Consider the following 21,635-nt stretch of genomic DNA (forward strand, 5'->3'; position numbering starts at 1 on the left):
CAGCCCTGAGTTTGAATCTCCCCAACTCGGCCAGCCTCGGTTTACCCTCCACTCAGTCCCTAGGAGGAAGGGGCATCCAAGCGCAGGTTTCTGGGGTTAGACTGCCCTCTACCGCAACTGGGCTGGCTTGGACCCTCTCTATAGGTGGCGGCAGCAGGCGGCCACGCGGCCTCGCCCGGTCTGCTGCCTCCTGCTCCCAGGGCAGCTGGCCCTCCTGGAGCCACGGCATGGTTCCCCAAGGTGCCGCTGGGACTGGGCTGGGGTGAGAGCCCAGGGGCACACACAGGAGGGGCTGGTGGCTGGAGGAGAGTCAGGGGCCAGGGGAGGGTGGCATCTACGTGCTTGGGATGTTCCCAGCCACGGTCCCGTGTTCCCGGCGGGGGGCCAGTTGTCCCCACCGCCAGCCCGACTCAGCACTTGGTCAGGGAATCAGCTTGGTGGGGGGGGCTCGGGCCCAGCCCCTGGGGCGGCTTAGCCCATACAAGGCCACGGGGCTGGGCGAAAGGCATGCCTGGGTTCGGGTGGGCATGGTGCCCGAGCAGGGAGGTGAGAGGCTCAGCTGCCCTCCGGGACTCCTCCCTGGGGACAGTCCCTCCCAGCCAATAGCACAGCCTAGGTCCCCTATATAAGGCCACGCCTGCAGGCCCTTCCTTTGGGTTAGTGTCACCTCCAGGACACAGAGAGTCCCCTTCAGCCCAGCCCAGCCAGGTACTGCATGGGATGGGAATCTGGGTGGGGGCCAGAGAGGGGGAGTCTCTGTGGGTGCCAGAGGCTGTCTCAGCTCAGGAAAGGGCCTGTGGGCCACCCCCCGCCCCACCAACACCCTCCTTTACAAAGGCAGGCCGGTGCGTGGGAAGGCTGACCTCTGTGTCTGGGAGTCCCCTCCGTCTGTGAGACCGCCTGAACCCCCCGCTGGGATTTGCCATTTCTTCAGTACAAGTCTTGGGTTACGGGGAGGGATCCCAGAGATGAAAGGGGTCCTGACAGCTGCCAACTGTCACCCCCTGCAAGGGGCTGCTGAGTCAGGCCCGTGTTGATTACAGTTTGTCACCAGCACTGGCACCACCAGCCACGGGAGGTGTGTCTGTGTGTCGCCCGGCAGAGTCTGCAACAGCAGGTGTTGTGGGCGTCTGTGACCTTGCATCTGACTTGGTAGCTGACACAGGAGTGCCTGTATCTTGGGCATGTCCCTGAGCTTGGAAGTGCGACTGTGTGACTCGGTTTACAGTGTGATCTGGGGAGTGTGCGGTGGTGGGGGTGTGTGGCTCTGGGGCTTTCTGCTTGTGTCTCTTTGGGGGGCGTCACCCACCTTGCCACAGTGCCCTCTCTTGGGGTGTCCCTGGCAGGGATTGGGGGAGCATCCTCTGAAGGGCAGGGGTCTGGGCTGCCAGCCCGGGATGTCCTTGAGCCCCAGGGCCTGGACTCATGTCCCCCCGGCCATCCTGGCCCACCTGTCTCAGGGCCTGCTGACTTGGTGCAAGCTGAGCCCCGGAATGCGGGGGTGGGGCCGGGTGGCAGCTGGGGGTGGGGCGGCAGGCCGCTGCCAGATCCTAAAAATAACCACCCTGGACAGCAGCGCCCAAGGTCTTTAGCGGGTCCCTGCTCGCCTCCCAGCCCTTCGCTCACCGTGGTCCCAGCTTCCCTCCCCCAGTCCCACCTGCTTCCCATCCCCCCTCCTACTGCTGCTGGAGGTCCCTTCTCCTTTCTGGGTCCAGTGAATAAAATAATAATAACAATAGGACCAGGCGCGGTGGCTCACACATATAATCCCAGCATTTTGGGAGGCCAAGACGGGAGGATCCCTTGAGGCCAGGAGTCCCAGACCAGCCTGGGCAATATAGTGAGACCCCACCTCTGCAAAAAAAAATAATAATAACAATAATAGCAGCCACCAGGGTTCCAGGCTCCAACTCCATGTCAGGGCCTGTGCTCAGCCAACCCCATGGCCAAGCTCAGAGGATCCTGGCAATCCTATGGGGCAGGCTCAGTTCACAGGAGACAGAGGTCCAGAGAGGCCTAGTGACTGGCCTGGAGTCACAGGGCAGGGAAATGGCATAGGTGGGATTTGAACCTGGCTCTGATGATCCAGAGGCTGAGCTGCTCTTCCCTGCTGAGCTCTGTGGGAGAATTGTCGGCAGACAGAGGTGTGGGCAGCCACCCCGCCCTCCCCCAGCCCCAGCCCCTTGTCTTTGGATTGGTAATCCGAGAACCTGCTCACATACTCCCAGCAATACCCTCACCTCCACCTTTTCACCAGCTCCTCCCACAAACTAACAACAGGCCAGGTGTGGTGGCTCAAGCCTATAATCGCAGCACTTTGGGAGGCCAAGGTGGCTGGATCACTTAAGGTCAGGAGTTCAAGACCAGCCTGGCCAACATGGCGAAACCCCATCTCTACTAAAAATACACACACACACACACACACACACACACACACACACAAATTAGCTGGATATGGCACACGCCTGTAATCCCAGCTACTCGGGCGGCTGAAGCAGGAGAATTGCTTTAACCTGGGAGGTGGAGGTTGCAGTGAGCTGAGATGGTGCCACTGCACTCCAGCCTGGGCGACAGAGCGAGACTCCATCTTTAACATAATAACAACAATAGCTAAGTGAAATAATGCTTATTGTGTACCAGGCACTGTTCCGAGAGCTATACCTCCGTTCACACATTTAATCCTTTCAACACTCCCATGCACTGAGTGCTATTATGATCCTCATTTTCCAGATGAGTAAATTGAGGCACAGAGAGGTTAAGCAATTTGCCCCTGGCCACACAGCTAGTTGTGGTAGCAGAGCTGGGAATCAAACCCTGGGCCAGTTCCAGAACCTACATTTTACCCATGAATGGTATTTTTCCAGCCTCGGGGTGGGGCCTGTTTTCCACTTGGGGAAACTGAGTCTCCAGCAAGAATGACTAGTTCAGGCTCACCCGGTTGGGATGTGGCGGAGCCGGGCCCCTGAACTAAGACTCCAGATGCCTTCCTGCTGAGACGCAGGGGCCCCGAGAGAGAAATTCCCTTGCTCCAGGTCACACAGCCTGCCTGACCTCAACGCCTCACTCGGTTCTCTTGCTGCCGTCTGCAAGATGCGAGCGAGGCCGGGCGCAGTGGCTCACGCCTGTAATCCCAGCACTGCGGGAGGCTGAGGTGGGTGGATCACTTGAACCCAGAAGTTCGAGACCAATCTGGCCAACCAGTAGAGATGGTGAAACCCCATCTCTACTAAAAATACAAAAAATAGGCCGGGCGCGGTGGCTCAAGCCTGTAATCCCAGCACTTTGGGAGGCCGAGGCGGGTGGATCACGAGGTCAAGAGATCGAGACCATCCTGGTCAACATGGTGAAACCCCGTCTCTACTAAAAATACAAAAAATTAGCTGGGCATGGTGGCGCTTGCCTGTAATCCCAGCTACTCAGGAGGCTGAGGCAGGAGAATTGCTTGAACCCAGGAGGCGGAGGTTGCGGTGAGCCGAGATCGCGCCATTGCACTCCAGCCTGGGTAACAAGAGCGAAACTCTGTCTCAAAAAAAAAAAAAAAAAAAAAAAAAAATACAAAAAATAAAAAAATAAATTAGCTGGGCCTGGTGGCATGTGCCTGTAATCCCAGCTACTTGGGAGGCTGAGGCAAAAGAATCACTTGAGGCTGGGCGTGGTGGCTCACACCTGTAATCCCAACACATCGGGAGCCAGAGGCTGGTAGATCATAACGTCAGGAGATTGAGACCATCCTGGCTAACAAGGTGAAACCCCATCTCTACTAAAAATACAAAAAATTAGCTGGGCGTGGTGGCACACACCTGTAGTCCCAGCTACTCAGGAGGCTGAGGCAGGAGAATCCCTTGAACCAGGAAGCAGAGTTTGCAGTGAGCCAAGATCACACCACTGCACTCCAGCCTGGTGACAGAGCGAGACTCTGTCTCAAACTAAATAAATAAATAAAAAGAATCGCTTGAACCCGGGAGGTGGAGGTTGCAGTGAGCTGAGATCTCTCCACTGCACTCCAGCCTGGGTGACAGAGCAAGACTCTATCTCAAAAAAAAAGAAAAAAAAAGATGTGAGCTAATCGTCACCTCCCCCCCCGCCCCCTCAGGCCTCCTAAACCACCACCATGCCGTTCGGAAACACCCACAACAAGTACAAGCTGAATTACAAGCCTGAGGAGGAGTATCCCGACCTCAGCAAGCACAACAACCACATGGCCAAGGTGCTGACCCCCGAGCTCTACAAGAAGCTACGGGACAAGGAGACCCCATCTGGCTTCACCCTAGACGACGTCATCCAGACAGGCGTGGACAACCCAGGTGAGCCTCCCTGGCAGAGCACAGAAGGGGCTACATGGGGGCTCCGGAGGCTGTTGGCCAGGCCCCACTCCCACTGCCCCTGAGTGGGGGCCTCAGTTTTCTCATCTGTAAAATGGGGCTGTTGTGAGAATCAATGCATTAATATATGTAAAGGGAGTCCGGGCATGGTGGCTCACGCCTGTAATCCCAGCACTTTGGGAGGTGGAGGCGGGTGGATCACAAGGGTAGGAGTTCAAGAAAGGCCTGAGCAACATGGTGAAACCCCGTCTCTACTAAAAATACAAAACCAATTAGCCGGGCATGGTGGCATGCAACTGTAATCTCAGCTACTCAGGAGGCTGAGGCAGGAGAATTGCTGGAACCCAGGAGGCAGAAATTGCAGTGAGCCGAGATTGCGCTACTGCACTCCAGCCTGGTGACAGAGCAGAGCGAGACTATGTCTCAAAAAAAAAAAAAAAAAAAAAAAAAAAGGCTCGAGACAGTGTGGAATACACAGCAAACCATACAACAAACATGCAACAAACCCCCGAGGAGACTGGTTCATCTCCCGAGCCCCAGTCTCCTCATCTGAGAAACGGGCACCCACGTTGTGAAAACACAAGGCAATGCCTGTGCAGTGCTGAGAGTGGCATCTGGCGCTAAGTGAGTGCTCGAGTCCTGACAGCTGGGCCGGGTGCAGTGGCTCGTGCCAGTAATCCCAGCACTTTGGGAGGCCCAGGTGGGAGGATCACTTGAGGCCAGGAGTTTGAGGCCAGTCAGGCAACATAGCAAGACCCTGTCTCTACTAAAAATACAAAAAATTGGGCCAGGCGTGGTGGCTCATGCCTGTAATCCCAGCACTTTGGGAGGCTGAGGCAGGTGGATCATGAGGTCTGAAGTTCAAGGCCAACATAGTCAAACACTGTCTCTACTAAACATACAAAAAAAACCCCACAAAAATTAGCTGGGCATGGTAACGGCTGCCTGTAATCCCAGCTACTTGGGAGGCTGAGGCAGGATAATGGCTTGAAGCTGGGAGGCAGAGGTTGCAGTGAGCTGAGTTTGCACCATTGCATCCAGACTGGGCAACAAGAGTGAAACTCTGTCTCAGGAAAAAAAAAAAAAAAATTAGACAAGTGTGACATGGGCTTGTGGTCCAAGCTACGCAGGAGGCTGTGGTGGGAGGCTGGCTTGAGCCTGGGGGTGCAGGTTGCAGTGAGATCGTGCCACTGTACTCCAGCCACAGGCTGAGACCCTGCCTCAAAAAAACCAAAACCTGACAGGGGATGTGATGACTGTTAGGGTCGTTTCTCAAAGGACACCTGCAGAGGCGAGGAGAGCTGGGAGTGGAGAGGAGGTACGAGCGCCCCTCGCACCCAGCTCGCTGTGTGATGGAGGGGAGAGGCCCCTCTCTCCTGGACTCTGTTTTTCCATTTGGGAAATAGGAGGGTCTTTCAAGTCCCTTACCCTCCTGGCCCTCTGTGGCAGCTGGTCGTCTGAGAACCTAACAGCATTTCAGGCTGACCTGTCATGACTTTGGCTGCTAGTATTTTCAAGGTGTTGATGTCTTTAGCACCATGTGCCCTCCGAAGCTCCGCCTTCCCCTTTGACCTTGTCCCCGTCCCAGCCACCCTGACCTCCAAATGCCACCTTGACCTCTCCCAGCCTTCCCTCGCAGTTCTCACCAGACCTCAATCTTCTCTCTTTTTTTGTTTTCGAGATGGAGTCTCACTCTGTCACCCAGGCTGGCTCACTGCAACCTCTACCCACTGGGTTCAAGCAATTCTTGTGCCTCAGCCTCCTGAGTAGCTGGGATTACAGGCATGCGCCCCACACCCAGCTAATTTTTACATTTTTAGTAGAGATGGGGTTTCACCCTGTTGACCAGGTTGGTCTCAAACTCCCGACCTCAAGAGATCCACCTACTTCAGCCTCTCAAAGTGCTGGGATTGCAGGCACGAGCCACCGCTCCCGACCCTTCGTCTCCTCGATTCCTACCCAGAGGTAGTGAATGCACCCCACCCCTCCGACAGCCCGACACACACATGTGCACACAGTCTCCGCCGAGCCCACGAGCCCAGGTCCTGCTTGCTGGGGACAAGCGCCTCTGACCTCACCCCCACCCCTCCAGGTCACCCCTTCATCATGACCGTGGGCTGCGTGGCTGGTGATGAGGAGTCCTACGAAGTGTTCAAGGATCTCTTTGACCCCATCATCTCAGATCGCCACGGGGGCTACAAACCCACGGACAAGCACAAGACTGACCTCAACCATGAGAACCTCAAGGTTGGTGTCTGCATGGGAGGGGAGGGTCCGGGATGGGGAGAAAAGAGATCACAGGAGAGATGGGGGGAAGAGAGAAATGCAGAGACGGAGAGACACGCGGAGGTGGACACAGATGTGGAGAAGCAGAGAGACGGAAAGAGAGAGGGACGCTGGGAGGTCGAGCTGAGCGGATCACCTCGGTTGAGGTGAGGTCAGGAGTTTGAGACCAGCCTGGCCAACATGGCAAAACTCTGTCTCTAATAAAAAAAAAAAAAGTACAAAAGGCCAGGCGTGGTGGCTCATGCCTGTAATTCCAGCACTTTGGGAGGCTGGGGCGGGCAGATCACAAGATCAGGAGTTCGAGACCAGCCTGAGCAAAGTGGTGAAACTCCGTTGCTAATAAAAATACAAAAAGTAGCCGGGCGTGGTGGCACATACCTTTAATCCCAGCTACTCAGAAGGCTGAAGCAGGAGAATTGCTTGAATCCAGGAAGTGCAGGTTGCAGTGAGCTGAGATCACGCCACTGCACTCCAGCCTGGGCAACAGAGCGAGACTTGATCTCAAAAAAAAAAATAAAATAAAATAAATTAGCTGGACATGATGGCATAAGCCTGTAATCCCAGTTACTCAGGAGGTAGAGGCAGGAGAATTGCCTGAACCCAGGAGGCGGAGGTTGCGGTGAGCCGAGATCGCGCCATTGCACTCCAGCCTGGGTAACAAGAGCAAAACTCCGTCTCTAAATAAATAAATAAATAAATAAAATAAATTAGCTGGACATGATGGCATAAGCCTGTAATCCCAGTTACTCAGGAGGTAGAGGCAGGAGAATTGCCTGAACCCAGGAGACGGAGGCTGCAGTGAGCCGAGATTGTGCCACTGCACTCGGCCTGGGGGACAGAGCAATACACTATCTCAGAAAAAAAAAAAAAAAAAAAAGGAAAGAGAGAGAGACAGAGAGACACAGGAAAGGGAGAGGGGGAAGAAAGGAAGAAAAGCAGGTAGAAAAGGGAGAGGCATGCTGGGCGTGGTGGCTCAAGCCTATAATCCCAGCATTTTGGGAGGCCGAGGCGGGTGGATCACGATGTCAAGAGATCCAGACCATCCTGGTCAACATGGTGAAACCCCGTCTCAACTAAAAATACAAAAAATTAGCTGCACAGTGAGCTATGATGGTACCATTGCACTCCAGTCTGGGCGACAGAGAGAGATCGTCTCAAAAAAAAAAAAGAAGGAGCAAAGGAAATAGGCAGGCCACGTGAGGTGGCCCGTGTGAGGTGGCCCATGCCTGTAATCCCAGTACTTTGGGAGGCCAAGGCAGGCAGATCACTTGAGGTTGGGAGTTCAAAACCAGCCTGACCAACACGGAGAAACCCCATCTCTACTAAAAACACAAAATTAGCCAGGCGTGGTAGCGCATGCCTGTAATCCCAGCTCCTCAGGAGGCTGAGGCAGGAGAATCACTTGAACCCGGGGGACGGAAATTATGGTGAGCCAAGATCGCACCATTGCACTCCGGCCTGGGTGACTGTGAGACTCCATCTAAAAAAAAACCAAAAAAAACAAAAAAAACGAAAAAACACCCACAAAACGACAAACAAAAAAATATACAAAAATGGGGAGAGAGAGGCATAGAGAAAAACAGAGATACTAGATGGGAGACCGAAGGGAGAGACAGAGAAGGGAGAGACAGAGCCCAGGTGTGGGTGGCGGGGAGAGGCTCTGCACACCCCATCAGTGAGGACGCAGAGGGCAAAGGAAGCCAGGGAGACACGGGGGGAGCGTCTGGGGAGACGCGGGCTTGCTGGAGGGCGTGGCTGGGACAGGGCTCTGTCCTGATCCCCCACCCGCTCTCCAGGGTGGAGACGATCTGGACCCCCACTACGTGCTCAGCAGCCGCGTGCGCACCGGCCGCAGCATCAAGGGCTACACGCTGCCCCCGCACTGCTCCCGCGGCGAGCGCCGGGCCGTGGAGAAGCTCTCCGTGGAAGGTGAGCGCCCCCACCCTGTCCACCGCCGGCGTCACCCAGCCCTGGCTCTCTTCCTCCATGGGCAGGTCCCCGGGCCTCTTGGGCACCCATTTTCTAAAGCAGGGGAGGAGCTCGGTAAATCGTGGTGCCGGCTGTCAGCATTACCTGCTGCGTTGGAGATGGCGGGGGGGGCGCTGTCCAGACTCGGCCCCCGAGAAGACCCACGCAGGCACCTGGCTGTCTCAGTGTCCTGCCATCTGGCACCCATTTCCAGGGGTTCTTGCCCTGTGTGGGGAAATGGGGGTCCCTCACTATTCTCATAGAGCATTCAGCTGGTGGGGAAACAAGAGGAAATGCAGAAACCCACAGATGAACAAGATCATTCCAAAGTGCCATGAAGCGAAGAAATGGGTGCGGCAGAGAATGATGGAGGCGGTCACCTCAGAAAGGAGGTGTTGAGGCCGGGCGCAGTGGCTCACAACTGTAATCACAGCAGTGTGGGAGGCCTAGGATCGCTAGAGCCCAGGAGTTCAAGACCAGACTGGGCAATATAGCAAGACCCCATCTCTACAAAAAATACAAAAATCAGCCAGGAGTCGTGGCATGAACTTATCATCCCAGGCGCTCGGGAGACAGGTGGGAGGATGGCTTGAGCCCAGGAGGTTGAGGCTGCAGTCAATCGTGATTGCACCACTGCACTCCAGCCTGGGTGACAGAGCGAGACCCTGCCTCAAAAACAAAAAGAGGCTGGGTGCAATGACTCATGCCTGCAATCCCAGCACTTTGGGAGGCCAAGGCAGGTAGATCACCTGAGGTCAGGAATTCAAAACCAGCTTGGCCTGCATGGTAAAACCCCATCTCTACTGAAAATACAAAAATTACACAGATGTGGTGGTGCATGCCTGTAACCCCAGCTACTCGGGAGGCTGAGGCAGGAGAATCACTTGAACCCAGGAGGTAGAGGTTGCAGTGAGCTGAGATTGCGCCACTGCACTCCAGCCTGAGCGACAGAGTGAAACTGTTTCAAAAAAAAAAAAGAAAGAAAGAAAGAAAAAGAAACAAAAATAAAAAAAATAACTTCAAGAATTTGATAATAAATGCAGTGCAATAATTAGGAAGTGCTGGTTTTGAGTACTTATTACCTTTGTTTTAAATATAATGTATTTAGGCTGGGCATGGGTGGCTCAGGCCTATAGTGCTAGCACTTTTTGAATCTCAGATAGAAGGATTGCTTAAGCCCAGGAGTTCAAGAACAGCCCCGGCAACCTGATGAAACCCCATCTCCAAAAACTACAAAAATTAGCCAGGTATGGTGGTGTGCACATGTGGTCCCAGCTACTCCGGAGACTGAGGTGGGAGGATTGCTTGAGCCAGGGCGGTCCAGGCTGCAATGAGCCGAAATCACACCACTGTACTCTAGCCTGGGTGACAGAAAGAGACTCGTCTCAAAATAAATAAATTAATCAAAAAATTTAAAAATAGGCCGGGCGCGGTGGCTCACGCCTGTAATCCCAGCACTTTGGGAGGCCGAGGCGGGTGGATCACAAGGTCAAGAGATCGAGACCATCCTGGTAAACATGGTGAAACCCCATCTCTACTAAAAATCCAAAAAAATTAGCTGGGCATGGTGGCGTGTGCCTGTAATCCCAGCTACTCAGGAGGCGGAGGTTGCGGTGAGCCGAGATTGCGCCATTGCACTCCAGCCTGGGTAACAAGAGAGAAACTCCGTCTCAAAAAAAAAAAAAAAAAAAAAAATTAAAAATAATTTATTTAAATTTATTTAGATATAAAGTTTGCATATTTGATCTTAACTAGGTATAATATGGTCTGTGGTATGTAGCATAGTGTATAGTATATTACAGGCATACCTCAGAGATATTGTGGGTTTGGTTGCAGACCACCACAGTGAAGCAAATATCACAAAAAAGCCAGCCATGCAAATTGGTTTCCCAGTGCATTTAAAAGTTATGTTTGGCCGGGCGAGATGGCTCACGCCTGTAATCCCAGCACTTTGGGAGGCCAAGACGGGCGGATCTCTTGAGATCAGGAGTTTGAGAACAGCCTGGCCAACATGGTGAAACCCCACCTCTTCTAAAAACACAAAAATCAGCTGGGTCTGATGGCACACACCTGTAATCCCAGCTACTCAGGAGGCTGAGGCAGGAGAATCACTTGAACCCGGGAGGCGGAGCTTGCAGTGAGCTGAGATTGTGCCACTGCACTCCAGCCTGGGCAACAAGAGTGAGACTTCATCTTAAAAAAAAAAAAAGTTATGTTTACCCTATACTGCAGACTATTAAGTACACAACATTATGTCTAAAAAAAAGTATATACCGGCCAGGTTTGGTGGCTCACGCCTGTAATCCCAGCACTTTGGGAGGCTCAGGTGGGTGGATCACGAGGTCCAGAAATCAAGACTATCCTGGCCAGCACAGTGAAACCCCGTCTCTACTAAAATACAAAAAATTAGCCTGGTGTGGTGTCGCGTGCCTGTAATCCCAGCATTCAGGAGGCTGAGGCAGGAATCGCTTGAAACTGGGAGCTTGCAGTGAGCTGAGATTATGCCACTGCACTCCAGCCTGCTGACAGAGTATGACTCCGTCTCAAAAAAAAAAAAAAAAAAAAAAAGTACATGCCTCGACGTTAAAATGCTGCTAAAAACGCTGTGATCACTTGAGCACACGGCAAGTTGGAATCTGCTGTTGCATAGCCTTACCTTGATGTTGATGGGCTGCTGACTCATCACGGTGGTGGTGGTTCAAGCTTGAGATGGCTGTTCAATTCCTTCCTTCCTTTTTTTTCTTTTCTGAGACAGAGTCTTGTTCTGTTGCCCAGTCTGGAATGCAGTGATGCGATCATGACACAATAACCTCCAACTCCTGGGCTTCAGTGATCCTCCCATGTTGGCCTCCCAAAGTGCTGGCCTTACAGGCAATAACCACAGCGCCTGGCCAGCGATAATATTTTGAAAAGAATCTCCTTTTTGACACGGAGTTGCACTCTGTCTCCCAGGCTGGAGTGCAGTGGTAGAATCCTGGCTTACTGTAACCTCTGCCTCCTGGTTCAAGCAATTCTCATATCTCAGCCACCCGAGTAGCTGAGACTGAGGGTGTGGGCCACCACGCCCAGCTAATTCTGTATTTGTATTTGTATTTTTAAATTTTTTTGAGACAGAGACTTGCTCTGTTGCCCAGACTGGAGTGCAATGGCATGATCTTGGCTCACTGCAACCTCCACCTCCTGGGTTCAAGTGATTCTCCTGCCTCAGCCTCCTGAGTAGCTGGGATTATAGACACCCGCCACCATGTCCCGATAATTTTTATATTTTTAGTAGAGATGGGGTTTCACCATATTGACCAGGTTGGTCTTGAACTCCTCACCTCTGGTGATCCTCCCGCCTTGGCCTCTCAACGTGCTGGGATTACAGGCCACCTTGTCCAGCCTAATTTTGTATTTTTAGTAGAGAAGGGTTTTCGCCATGTTGGCCAGGTCGCTCTCAAGCTCCTGATATCAGGTGGTCTGCCCACCTGGGCCTCCCAAAGCGCTGGGATTACAGGCACAAGCCACTACACCTGGCTTTTGATTCAAATCTTGACTCTTCCTTTCACTTGAACACCTCGAGGCCATTATAGCATTAATTGAATTGGCCTGATTTCAAAATCGTGCGTTTCAGGGAATGCGGAGGCTCAAGGAGCTGAGGAGAGAGGAGGGTACGGCCGGTCAGTGGTGCAGTCAGAGCACACACAACATTTATCCATTAAGTTCACCCTTTTACATGGGCAAGGTTGGTGACACCCCCCAAAATGAAAACAGTAACATCAGAGATCACTCATCACAGATATAATAATCATGAAAAAGTCTGCAGTCCTGTGAGAATTACCCACACGTGACACAGACACACAAATTGGCAAAAATGGCTCCAATAGACCTCCGGACAAAGCGTTGCCACAAGCCTTCAATTTGTAAAAGACACAATATCTGGCGGGGTGTGGTGGCTCACACCGGTAATCCCAGCACTTTGGGAGGCTGAAGGGGGCAGATCACGAGGTCAGGAGATCAAGACCATCTGGCCAACATGGTCAAATCCCCGTCTCTACTAAAAATGCAAAAATTAGCCGGGCGTGGTGGTGTGTGTCTGTAATCCCAGCTACTCGGGAGACTGAGGCAGGAGAATCACTTGAACCAGGGATTCAAAGGTTGCAGTGAGCTGAGATGGCACCACTACACTCCAGCCTCGGTGACGGTGAGACATCATCTCAAAAAAAAAAGACACAATATCTGCAAAATACAATAAAATGAGATATGCCTGTATATTATATGAATATGTATAAAATATATAAATACTATAGATTTATTACACATATGTACAAACATATTATATGCAAATTTTTATACATATGAATATATACAAATAAACACACGATTTTTTTTTTTTTTTTAGACAGAATCTCGCTCTGTCACCCAGGCTGGAGTGCAGTGGTGAAATCTCAGCTCACTGCAACCTTCACCTCTGGGGCTCAAGTGTGATTCTTGTGCCTCAGCCTGCTGAGGGATTACAGGAACATGGCATCATGCCTGGCTAATTTTTGTATTTTTAGTGGAGATGGGGTTTCACCAGGTTGGCCAGGCTGGTCTCGAAATCCTGACCTCAAGTGATCCTCCTGCCTTGGCCTTTCAAAGCGCTGGGATTATAGGCATGAGCCACTGTTCCGGCCTACAATTTTTTTTTGAGATGGAGTCTCACTCTGTCACCAGGCTAGAGTGCAGTGGCGTGATCTTGGCTCACTGCAGCCTCCACCTCCCAGGTTCAAGTGTTTCTCCTGCCTCAGCCTCTTGAGTAAATGGGACTACAGGTGCACACCACCACACCCAGCTAATTTTTTTTTTTTTTTTGGATTTTTAGTAGAGACGGGGTTTCACCATATTGGCCAGGCTGGTCTTGTACTGCTGACCTCAAGTGATCTGCCCGCCTTGGCTTTCCAAAGTGTTGAGATTGCAGGCGTGAACCACTGTGCCTGGTCTACAATTTTTTTTTTTTTAAAGATGGGGGTCTTGCTATGTTACCCAGGCTGGATTTGAACTCCTGGGCTCAAGCGATCCTCCTGCCTCAGCCTCCCCAGTAGCTGTGACTACAGGCTCGTGCTGGTATACCTGGCTACCATTCTTTTTTTTTTTTTTTTTTTTGAGACAGAGTTTCGCTCTTGTTACCCAGGCTGGAGTGCAATGGTGCGATCTCGGCTCACCGCAACCTCCGCCTCCTGGGTTCAGGCAATTCTCCTGTCTCAGCCTCCTGAGTAGCTGGGATTACAGGCACGTGCCACCATGCCCGGCTAATTTTTTGTATTTTTGGTAGAGACGGGGTTTCACCATGTTGACCAGGATGGTCTCGATCTCCTGACCTCGTGATCCACCCGCCTCGGCCTCCCAAAGTGCCGGGATTACAGGCGTGAGCCACTGCGCCTGACCGTACCATTCTATTTTATAATAATTTTTACTAATGGCCCCTCAAAGTCCTGAGACTTCTGCCATCTGTCTTACCAGCCATTAAGACCAGGCAGCAGCACACTGTGGCCTGCAGGCAGACTGGATGTGGGGTGTCCCCCGGGGAAAGGGGCGGGTCTATTTTCTGGCTTGAGCACACGGTGTGTGGCTGGCTGCTCCTGGGCAGACGGGGGAAACATATTTTGGGGAGCCATCACGAGCATGGGTTTAGACACAGGGTTCAGGTGCCTTTAGGACATCCAGGGGGCCAAGGCCCAGGCCCATTAGGAGCAGCAGTATGGGGGACCCTGGGCCGCCATGCCCTGGCTGAAATGGGACAGGCTGCTGACCACCGTCTCGTGTGTTCCCATAGCTCTCAACAGCCTGACGGGCGAGTTCAAGGGCAAGTACTACCCGCTGAAGAGCATGACGGAGCAGGAGCAGCAGCAGCTTATTGATGACCATTTCCTGTTTGACAAGCCTGTGTCCCCACTGCTGCTGGCCTCTGGCATGGCCCGCGACTGGCCCGATGCCCGTGGCATCTGGTGAGACCCCTCCCCACACCCTGGCTTCCTCTTCCCCCTGCCTCCTCCAGTCCCCCAACGGCCCTCCTCACTCCTCCACCAAAGGCAAGGCCATCTTACATGACTGTGATCTTCCAAAGGCCATGGAAAATGATCTTGCCCTCTGCCCCTGCCTAGCCTGTGGTCTGTGTGTCAGATTTTGGGAATCCTGGACCAGAGAAATGGTCGTTAAGAACTTAGACTTGGCCGGCACGGTGGCTCGTGCCTGTAATCCCTGCGCTTTGGGAGGCCGAGGCAGGCGGATCACTTGAGGTCGGGAGTCTGAGACCAGCCTGGCCAACATCGTGAAACCTCATCTCTACTAAAAATAAAAAAAAATTAGCTGGGCCTGATGGCAGATGCCTGTGAATCCAGCTACTTGGGAGGCTGTGGCAGGAGAATCGCTTGAACTCAGGAGGTGGAGGTTGCGATGAGCTGAGATTGTGCCATTGCACTCCAGCCTGGGCTAAACAACAACAACAACAACAACAACAACAACAAAAAACAACAAAAAGAACCTTAAACTTTTTTTTTTTTTTTTTTTTTTGAGACGGAGTTTCGCCCTTGTTACCCAGGCTGGAGTGCAATGGCTCGATCTCGGCTCACCGCAACCTCCGCCTCCTGGGTTCAGGCAATTCTCCTGCCTCAGCCTCCTGAGTAGCTGGGATTACAGGCACGTGCCACCATGCCCAGCTAATTTTTTGTAGTTTTTAGTAGAGACGGGGTTTCACCATGTTGACCAGGATGGTCTCGATCTCTTGACCTCGTGATCCACCCGCCTCGGCCTCCCAAAGTGCTGGGATTACAGGCTTGAGAAGAACCTTAAACTTGACTAGGCACAGTGGCTCACACCTCGCCTGTAATCCCAGCACTTTTGGAGGCTACGGCAGGAGGATTGCTCATGCCCAAGAATTCTAGATCAGCCTGGGCAACATAGGGAGATCACATCTCTACAAAAATTAAAATAATAATAACAATAATAGGCCAGGCACGGTGGCTCATGCCTGTAATCTCAACACTTTGGGAGGCCAAGGCAAACAATCACGATGTCAGGAGTTCAAGACCAGCCTGGCCAACATGGCAAAACCCCCATCTCTACTGAAAATACAAAAATTCGCCAGGCATGGTGGTGCACACCTGTAATCCTAGCTACTCAGGAGGCTGAGGCGGGGAGGCAGAGGTTGCAGTGACTGAGATCTCGCCACTGCACCCCAGCCTGGGTGACAGAGCAGACTCTATCTCAAAACAAAAACAAAAACAAAAAGCCAGGCGTGATGGCTCCCACCTGTGGTTCCATCTACTCGAGAGGCTGAGGATCGCTTGGGTCCAGGGCGTTGAAGCTTACAGTGAACTGTGACCGAGGCACTGCACTCCAGCTGCTCTGTCCCAAAAATAAGAACTTTGACTTGAACCATTCTCCTTGAGTTCAAATCTCAGCTCTACCGTTTACTAGCTTTACCAGCTTTGTGACCTTGGGCAATTTATTTCATTTTTCTCTGCACCAGTTTCCCATCTATAAGAGATGTAGCTTCTGATGTTCTTGTGAGGATTAAATGAGTTATTTATGTAAAGTGTTAAACGCAGTGCCTGGTGTACACGAAGTGCTCAGTACATCTTGGTTATTTGTCTTATCTTTATTATAAAATATTATTGCTAGGCTTGCTTTGACTCTTTGAATCCCTGATTCGAAGGGTTTCAGCATGTTGTTCAGGCTGATCTTGAACTCCTGACCTTATGATCCACCTGCCTCGGCCTCCCAAAGTGCTGGGATTACAGGCGTGAGCCCGTTTTTTTTTTTGTTTTTGTTTTTGTTTTTTTTTTTTGAGATGGACTCCCCCTGTTGCTCAGGCTGGAGTACGATGGCTCAGTCTTGGCTCACTGCAATCTCTGCCTCCTGGGTTCCAATGATCACCTCAGCCTTCTGAGTAGCTGGGACTACAGGCATGCGTCACTGTGCCCAGCTGGTTTTTGTATTTTTGGTAGAGACAGGGTTTTGCCATGTTGCCCAGGCTGGTCTCGAACTCCTGACTTTAAGTCATCTGCCCACCTCAGCCTCCCAAAGTGGTGGGATTACAGGTGTGAGCCACAGTGCCCACCCTCGGATTTTTTTTTGAGACAGGGTCTTGCTCTGTTGCCTAGGCTGGAGCACATTGGTGGGATCATACCTCAGTGCAGCCTGGACCTTTCAAGGCTAAGCGATCCTCCACCTCACCCTCCCGAGTGGCTTGGACTACAGGCATGTGTGCCACCACGTCCACTAATTTTTTAATGTTGTAGATATGGGGGTCTTGCCATGTCACCCAGGCTGGTCTTGAACTCCTGGGCTCAAGTGATCCTCCGGCATCGGCCTCCCAAAGTGCTGGGATTACAGGCGTGAGCCACCGAATCCAACCGTTTCCAGATCTTAGTATTTTATGTTCTAAGATCCTGCTTCCGAGATGCTAGGATTGGGAGCTAACACAGTGCGATGGGAGAAATCCTACCTCAGGATTTCCAAGACGTTATCAATTCTGATTCCAAGCTTCTGTTTGTCAAACTTCCTGCGGTCCCAAGGATCTATAACAACGCTGTTCAAAGATTTAAGCCCCTAAAAGTCCTTGATCACAGGATTCAAGGTTTTGCAGGTCCTGTGACGCTAGAGTCTACAGGTTTAAGCTTCTACGTTTGGAGGGGGCAGATGCCACCCACCTCCCAACCCTCAAGCCCGCCTGCCACGGGCGGTGGGCCGAAGTCTGGGGGAGGGGTGGGAAAGAGTTCCCGCGGAGCTGACACCTTGGCCTCTTGCTGCGACATCTTACTCTAGGCACAATGACAACAAGAGCTTCCTGGTGTGGGTGAACGAGGAGGATCACCTCCGAGTCATCTCCATGGAGAAGGGGGGCAACATGAAGGAGGTTTTCCGCCGCTTCTGCGTGGGGCTGCAGAAGGTGAGTGTCCACTCTTCGCTGCGGACTTCTGACTCCACCTGGAACGCCCCATTGGCTGTCCAAGGCCCCGCCCCTTGTCTATACTCAGGCCTGCCCCACCCACTTTCCAGGGCCCTGCCCCCCGGACCTGGCTCCACCTCCATACCAAGCCCCGCCCCTCAAAACAAGCCCCACCTACTTTTCGGGGCCCTGCCCCCGGACCCAGCACCACCCTACGCCCAAGCCCCGCCCTTAAGGACCCGCCTTCAGGCCGGGAGCGGAAGCTCACGCCTGTAATCCCAGCACTTTGGTAGACGGAAGAGGGGAGATCACTTGATGTCAGGAGTTCAAGATCAGCCTGGCCAACATGGTAAAACCCTGTCTCTACTAAAAATACAAAAAAAAAAAAAAAAAAAAAAAGCCAGGTGTGGTGGCGAGGCGCCTGCAGTCCCAGCTACTCGGGAGGCTGAGGCGGGAGAATCACTTGAACCTGGGAAGAGGAGGTTGCAGTGAGACGAGATCACACCATTGCACTCCAGCCTCGGTGACACAGCAAGAATGTCCAAAAAAAAAAAAAAGAAAGAAAGAAAGAAACCCACCTTTAAGTCTTTCTTAGTCCCTGCCTCCTCGAAATCTTGCCTTGGTCACCCTTGTCTAGCCAGTACCCTCGGAATCTCCTACCTCCTGGTTCCCTCCGAATCCCACGTTCCCAAGCCTGTCCGGACCCTGTCCATGTGGCGGGTGCATTTGGAGGTGCCTGCTGGCACTGATCCCTGGTCCTCTCCCCCAACCTCAGATCGAGGAGATCTTTAAGAAAGCCGGCCACCCCTTCATGTGGAACCAGCACCTGGGCTACGTGCTCACCTGCCCATCCAACTTGGGCACCGGGCTGCGTGGAGGCGTGCATGTGAAGCTGGCGCACCTGAGCAAGCACCCCAAGTTCGAGGAAATCCTCACCCGCCTGCGCCTGCAGAAGAGGGGCACAGGTGCGACTCCCACATGCCCCGCACCACGACCGGTGGGGCGGGTCCTTTGCGAGAGTGGAAAGGGAGGCTGGACAGCCTCATGAGTTCTGGGTATCCAGCAAGGGCTGACCGTCTGTGAGCCTGCATTTCTTCCTCGTAAAATGGGCATCAACAAGCCCATGTCTTAGGAGTGAATGAGAAATTTTCATGATTATATCATATGCATTGCATATGCCTTGCACCTCTCGAGGCCTCAGTTTCCCCATTTATAAAGTGAGGAGGGGTCAGGATTCGATCCCAGGCCGCCCGGCTCTGGAACCCACTCTCTTATCCACTATACTATATTTTCATGTTGGATAATTGAGTGGTGTGTTACCTTATCTAATCCAGAGATTCATAAGCCCACGACTAGACAGGCATTACCTGTGTGCTGGTAATCTGTTACACAGTAGCCACTCAACACATGCAGCTGTTGCATTTGGCACGGGGACCACCATGTCCCAGTCCCTCTGCAACCTTCGCTGTCTCCTCATGCCCCTGTCCCTTGCTCCCACAGGTGGCGTGGACACAGCTGCCGTGGGCTCAGTATTCGACGTGTCCAACGCTGATCGGCTGGGCTCGTCCGAAGTAGAACAAGTGCAGCTGGTTGTGGATGGTGTGAAGCTCATGGTGGAGATGGAGAAGAAGCTGGAGAAAGGCCAGTCCATTGACGACATGATCCCCGCCCAGAAGTAGACGCCCTGCCCACCCGCCACCGACTGCTGGAACCCAGCCAATGGGAGGGCCTGGCCCACCGGAGGCCCGCCCCCTCACTCCTTGCCCCGCCCCCTTTCCCGGAATCCCACCCTATGATGGTTCTGTCTTCTAGGGGCTCTCTCCACCCTTCTCAGACTTCCAGTTTCAACCAGAGTTCCAACCAATGGCCTCCATCCTCTGGGTTCTGGCCAATGAAAAATCTCCCTGGCAGGGTCCTCTTCTTTTCCTAGAGCTCCGCCCCCAAAAGGAGCTCTAATTAATGGAGCGCTCCCAGCACATCCGGAGCTCGTACTTTGTCTCCACGCAAAGCAATAAATAAAAGCAATGGTGGCCTTAGCTTTGTGCGATAGTTATTGAGGGAGGAGGTGTAATTGGCCACTCTGTGGCCTCGGAGTGGTTTGTCCTGTCTAGGCATGTACTAAACATGTCTTATCCCAGGTCTAAAATGAGGCAAAGTTAGGGCACAGAATCTAGTCCAAAAATTAGAAGGCTTGGCCAGGCGTGGTGGGGCTCACGCCTGTAATCCCAGCACTTTGGGAGGCCGAGGCGGGCGGATCACCTTAGGTCAGGAGTTCAAGACCAACCTGACCAACTTGGAGAAACCCTGTCTCTACTAAAAGTACAAAAATTAACCAGACATGGTGGCGGGCGCCTGTAATTCCAGCTATTTGGGAGGCTGAGGCAGGAGAATCGCTTGAACCCGGGAGGTGGAGGTTGCGGTGAGCTGAGATCATGCCATTGCACTCGAGCCAGGGCAACAAGAGCAAAACTCTGTCTCAAAAAAAAAAAGAAGAAGAAAAGTAAAAAAAGAAAAAAAAAAAAAAGAGAGAGATTAGAAGGCTCTACGGATCTGAGACCCCGAGAGGCACTGAGCCCAGGGTCACTCTCCCAAAGCATGGGCCCTTTCCAACTCTAGCTTTGAATTAGCCATGCTCAGATCTCAATCCCAAGGTCCACGCTGGGGAGGAATGCAGCCCAAAGGAACGTCTGAGGCTTGAATTCAGTCAGGGGGTCTCCAGTTTGAGACCTCCCATGCAGCTCATCACATATACCTCTATCCTGATTCTCACTAGCCTCCTTCTCACCAGTCTGATTTCATCCCTCTGTAGCTGCTGCCAGTCTTTTGAACATCCCTTATTAATTAATTTAGAGATGGAGTCTCGCTCTGTCACCCAGGCTGGAGTGCAGTGGTGCAGCCTTGGGTCACTGCAACCTCTGCTCCCGGGTTCAAGTGATTCTTCCGCCTCAGCCTCCCGAGTAACTGGGACTACAGACATGTGCCACCGCGCCCAGCTAATTTTTGTATTTTTAGTAGAGACGGGGTTTCACCATATTGGCTAGGGTGGTCTTAAACTCCTGACCTCGTGATCCACCTGCCTCGGCCTCCCAAAGTGTTGGGATTACAGGCGTGAGCCACTGCGCCAAGCCGAACATCCCTTACTTTGCTCAAGAACCTGCCATGGCTCCCCATTTCTCCTAGAACGCCTTTCTGTTATTTGCAACTCAAAGCCACACTGAAATGCAGACCGTTTGCATCTTTCCAGTTCTTTCCCCATGATTCCTCTGACTCGCATCTTACATCCTCCAATTCCCACCTCAGTGTCTTTGACCAAGCTGTCTCCCCTCCAATCTGGAAGTTGAGTCTGAGCATCCCCATGAAGCAGGGATAGGCTTTTTGGAGAACTCAGTCCCAGGAAGGGACAGGAAGGAGGGAGAAGAAGAGGTAATAGAAGTTAAGCAGTATCTGACCATGCATTGGGTGTTGGGCACATCAATCACCTCCACCCAGCCAAACAGGTTAAGATCTCTGTTAACAAAGGTTTTGGTCGTGGGGTGGGGGGGGGGCGGCGGGAGGGGGAGTGAGGCAGGAGTAAATGGAAGACATGACAAGAGCCTTCAGGAATCTAGAAGAGGTGCTTTTTCTTTCTTTTTTTTTTTTTTTTTGAGACGGAGTTTCGCTCTTGTTACCCAGGCTGGAGTGCAATGGCGTGATCTCGGCTCACTGCAACCTCCACCTCCTGGGTTCAGGCAATTCTCCTGCCTCAGCCTCCTGAGTAGCTGGGATTACAGGCACGCGCCACCATGCCCAGCTAATTTTTTTGTATTTTTCGTAGAGACGGGGTTTCACCATGTTGACCAGGATGGTCTCGATCTCTTGACCTTGTGATCCACCCGCCTCGGCCTCCCAAAGTGCTGGGATTACAGGCTTGAGCCACCGCGCCCGGCCTAGAGGTGCTTTTTCAAATCTCAAGTCACAGAAGTGTAAGGGCCCTTACAGTTGAATATATCTGCCCTCTGTTTTACAGCGGGGAAACAGGCCTAGGGATGTCCCCAAGAGTTCCCAAGGAGATTACTAAAGGGAAGGTTAGAAGAGACCCCAAAGATCAAGGCATGCATAACCTGTGAGATGCTGGAATGTTCTTTACTGTACTGCCCCCAGTTGAAGAT

General features: G+C 52.5%; 1 protein-coding gene across 1 annotated transcript; it reads left to right on the top strand.

The window, feature by feature from the left end:
* The first annotated feature begins 599 nt into the window (after positions 1 to 599).
* CKM (creatine kinase, M-type) lies at positions 600 to 19,523 on the top strand. The gene is made up of 8 exons (XM_039465876.2): positions 600 to 708; positions 4,094 to 4,304; positions 6,415 to 6,569; positions 8,405 to 8,537; positions 14,371 to 14,542; positions 17,364 to 17,487; positions 18,263 to 18,452; positions 18,988 to 19,523. The coding sequence occupies exons 2-8, from the start codon at positions 4,112 to 4,114 to the stop codon at positions 19,164 to 19,166; spliced, it is 1,146 nt and encodes a 381-aa protein (XP_039321810.1). The 5' UTR covers positions 600 to 708; positions 4,094 to 4,111; the 3' UTR covers positions 19,167 to 19,523.
* The last annotated feature ends 2,112 nt before the right edge of the window (positions 19,524 to 21,635 follow it).

Source organism: Saimiri boliviensis, chromosome 14, assembly GCF_048565385.1.
Source record: "Saimiri boliviensis isolate mSaiBol1 chromosome 14, mSaiBol1.pri, whole genome shotgun sequence".
NCBI lineage: Eukaryota > Metazoa > Chordata > Mammalia > Primates > Cebidae > Saimiri > Saimiri boliviensis.

What these genes read in the sequence shown, in the direction of transcription:
- CKM (XM_039465876.2), top strand. Translation starts at nt 4,112, where the DNA reads ATGCCGTTCGGAAACACCCACAACAAGTACAAGCTGAATTACAAGCCT. An exon ending in GACAGGCGTGGACAACCCAG is followed by an intron (nt 4,305 to 6,414) that starts GTGAGCCTCCCT and finishes CCACCCCTCCAG; the next exon opens with GTCACCCCTTCATCATGACC. An exon ending in TCAACCATGAGAACCTCAAG is followed by an intron (nt 6,570 to 8,404) that starts GTTGGTGTCTGC and finishes CCCGCTCTCCAG; the next exon opens with GGTGGAGACGATCTGGACCC.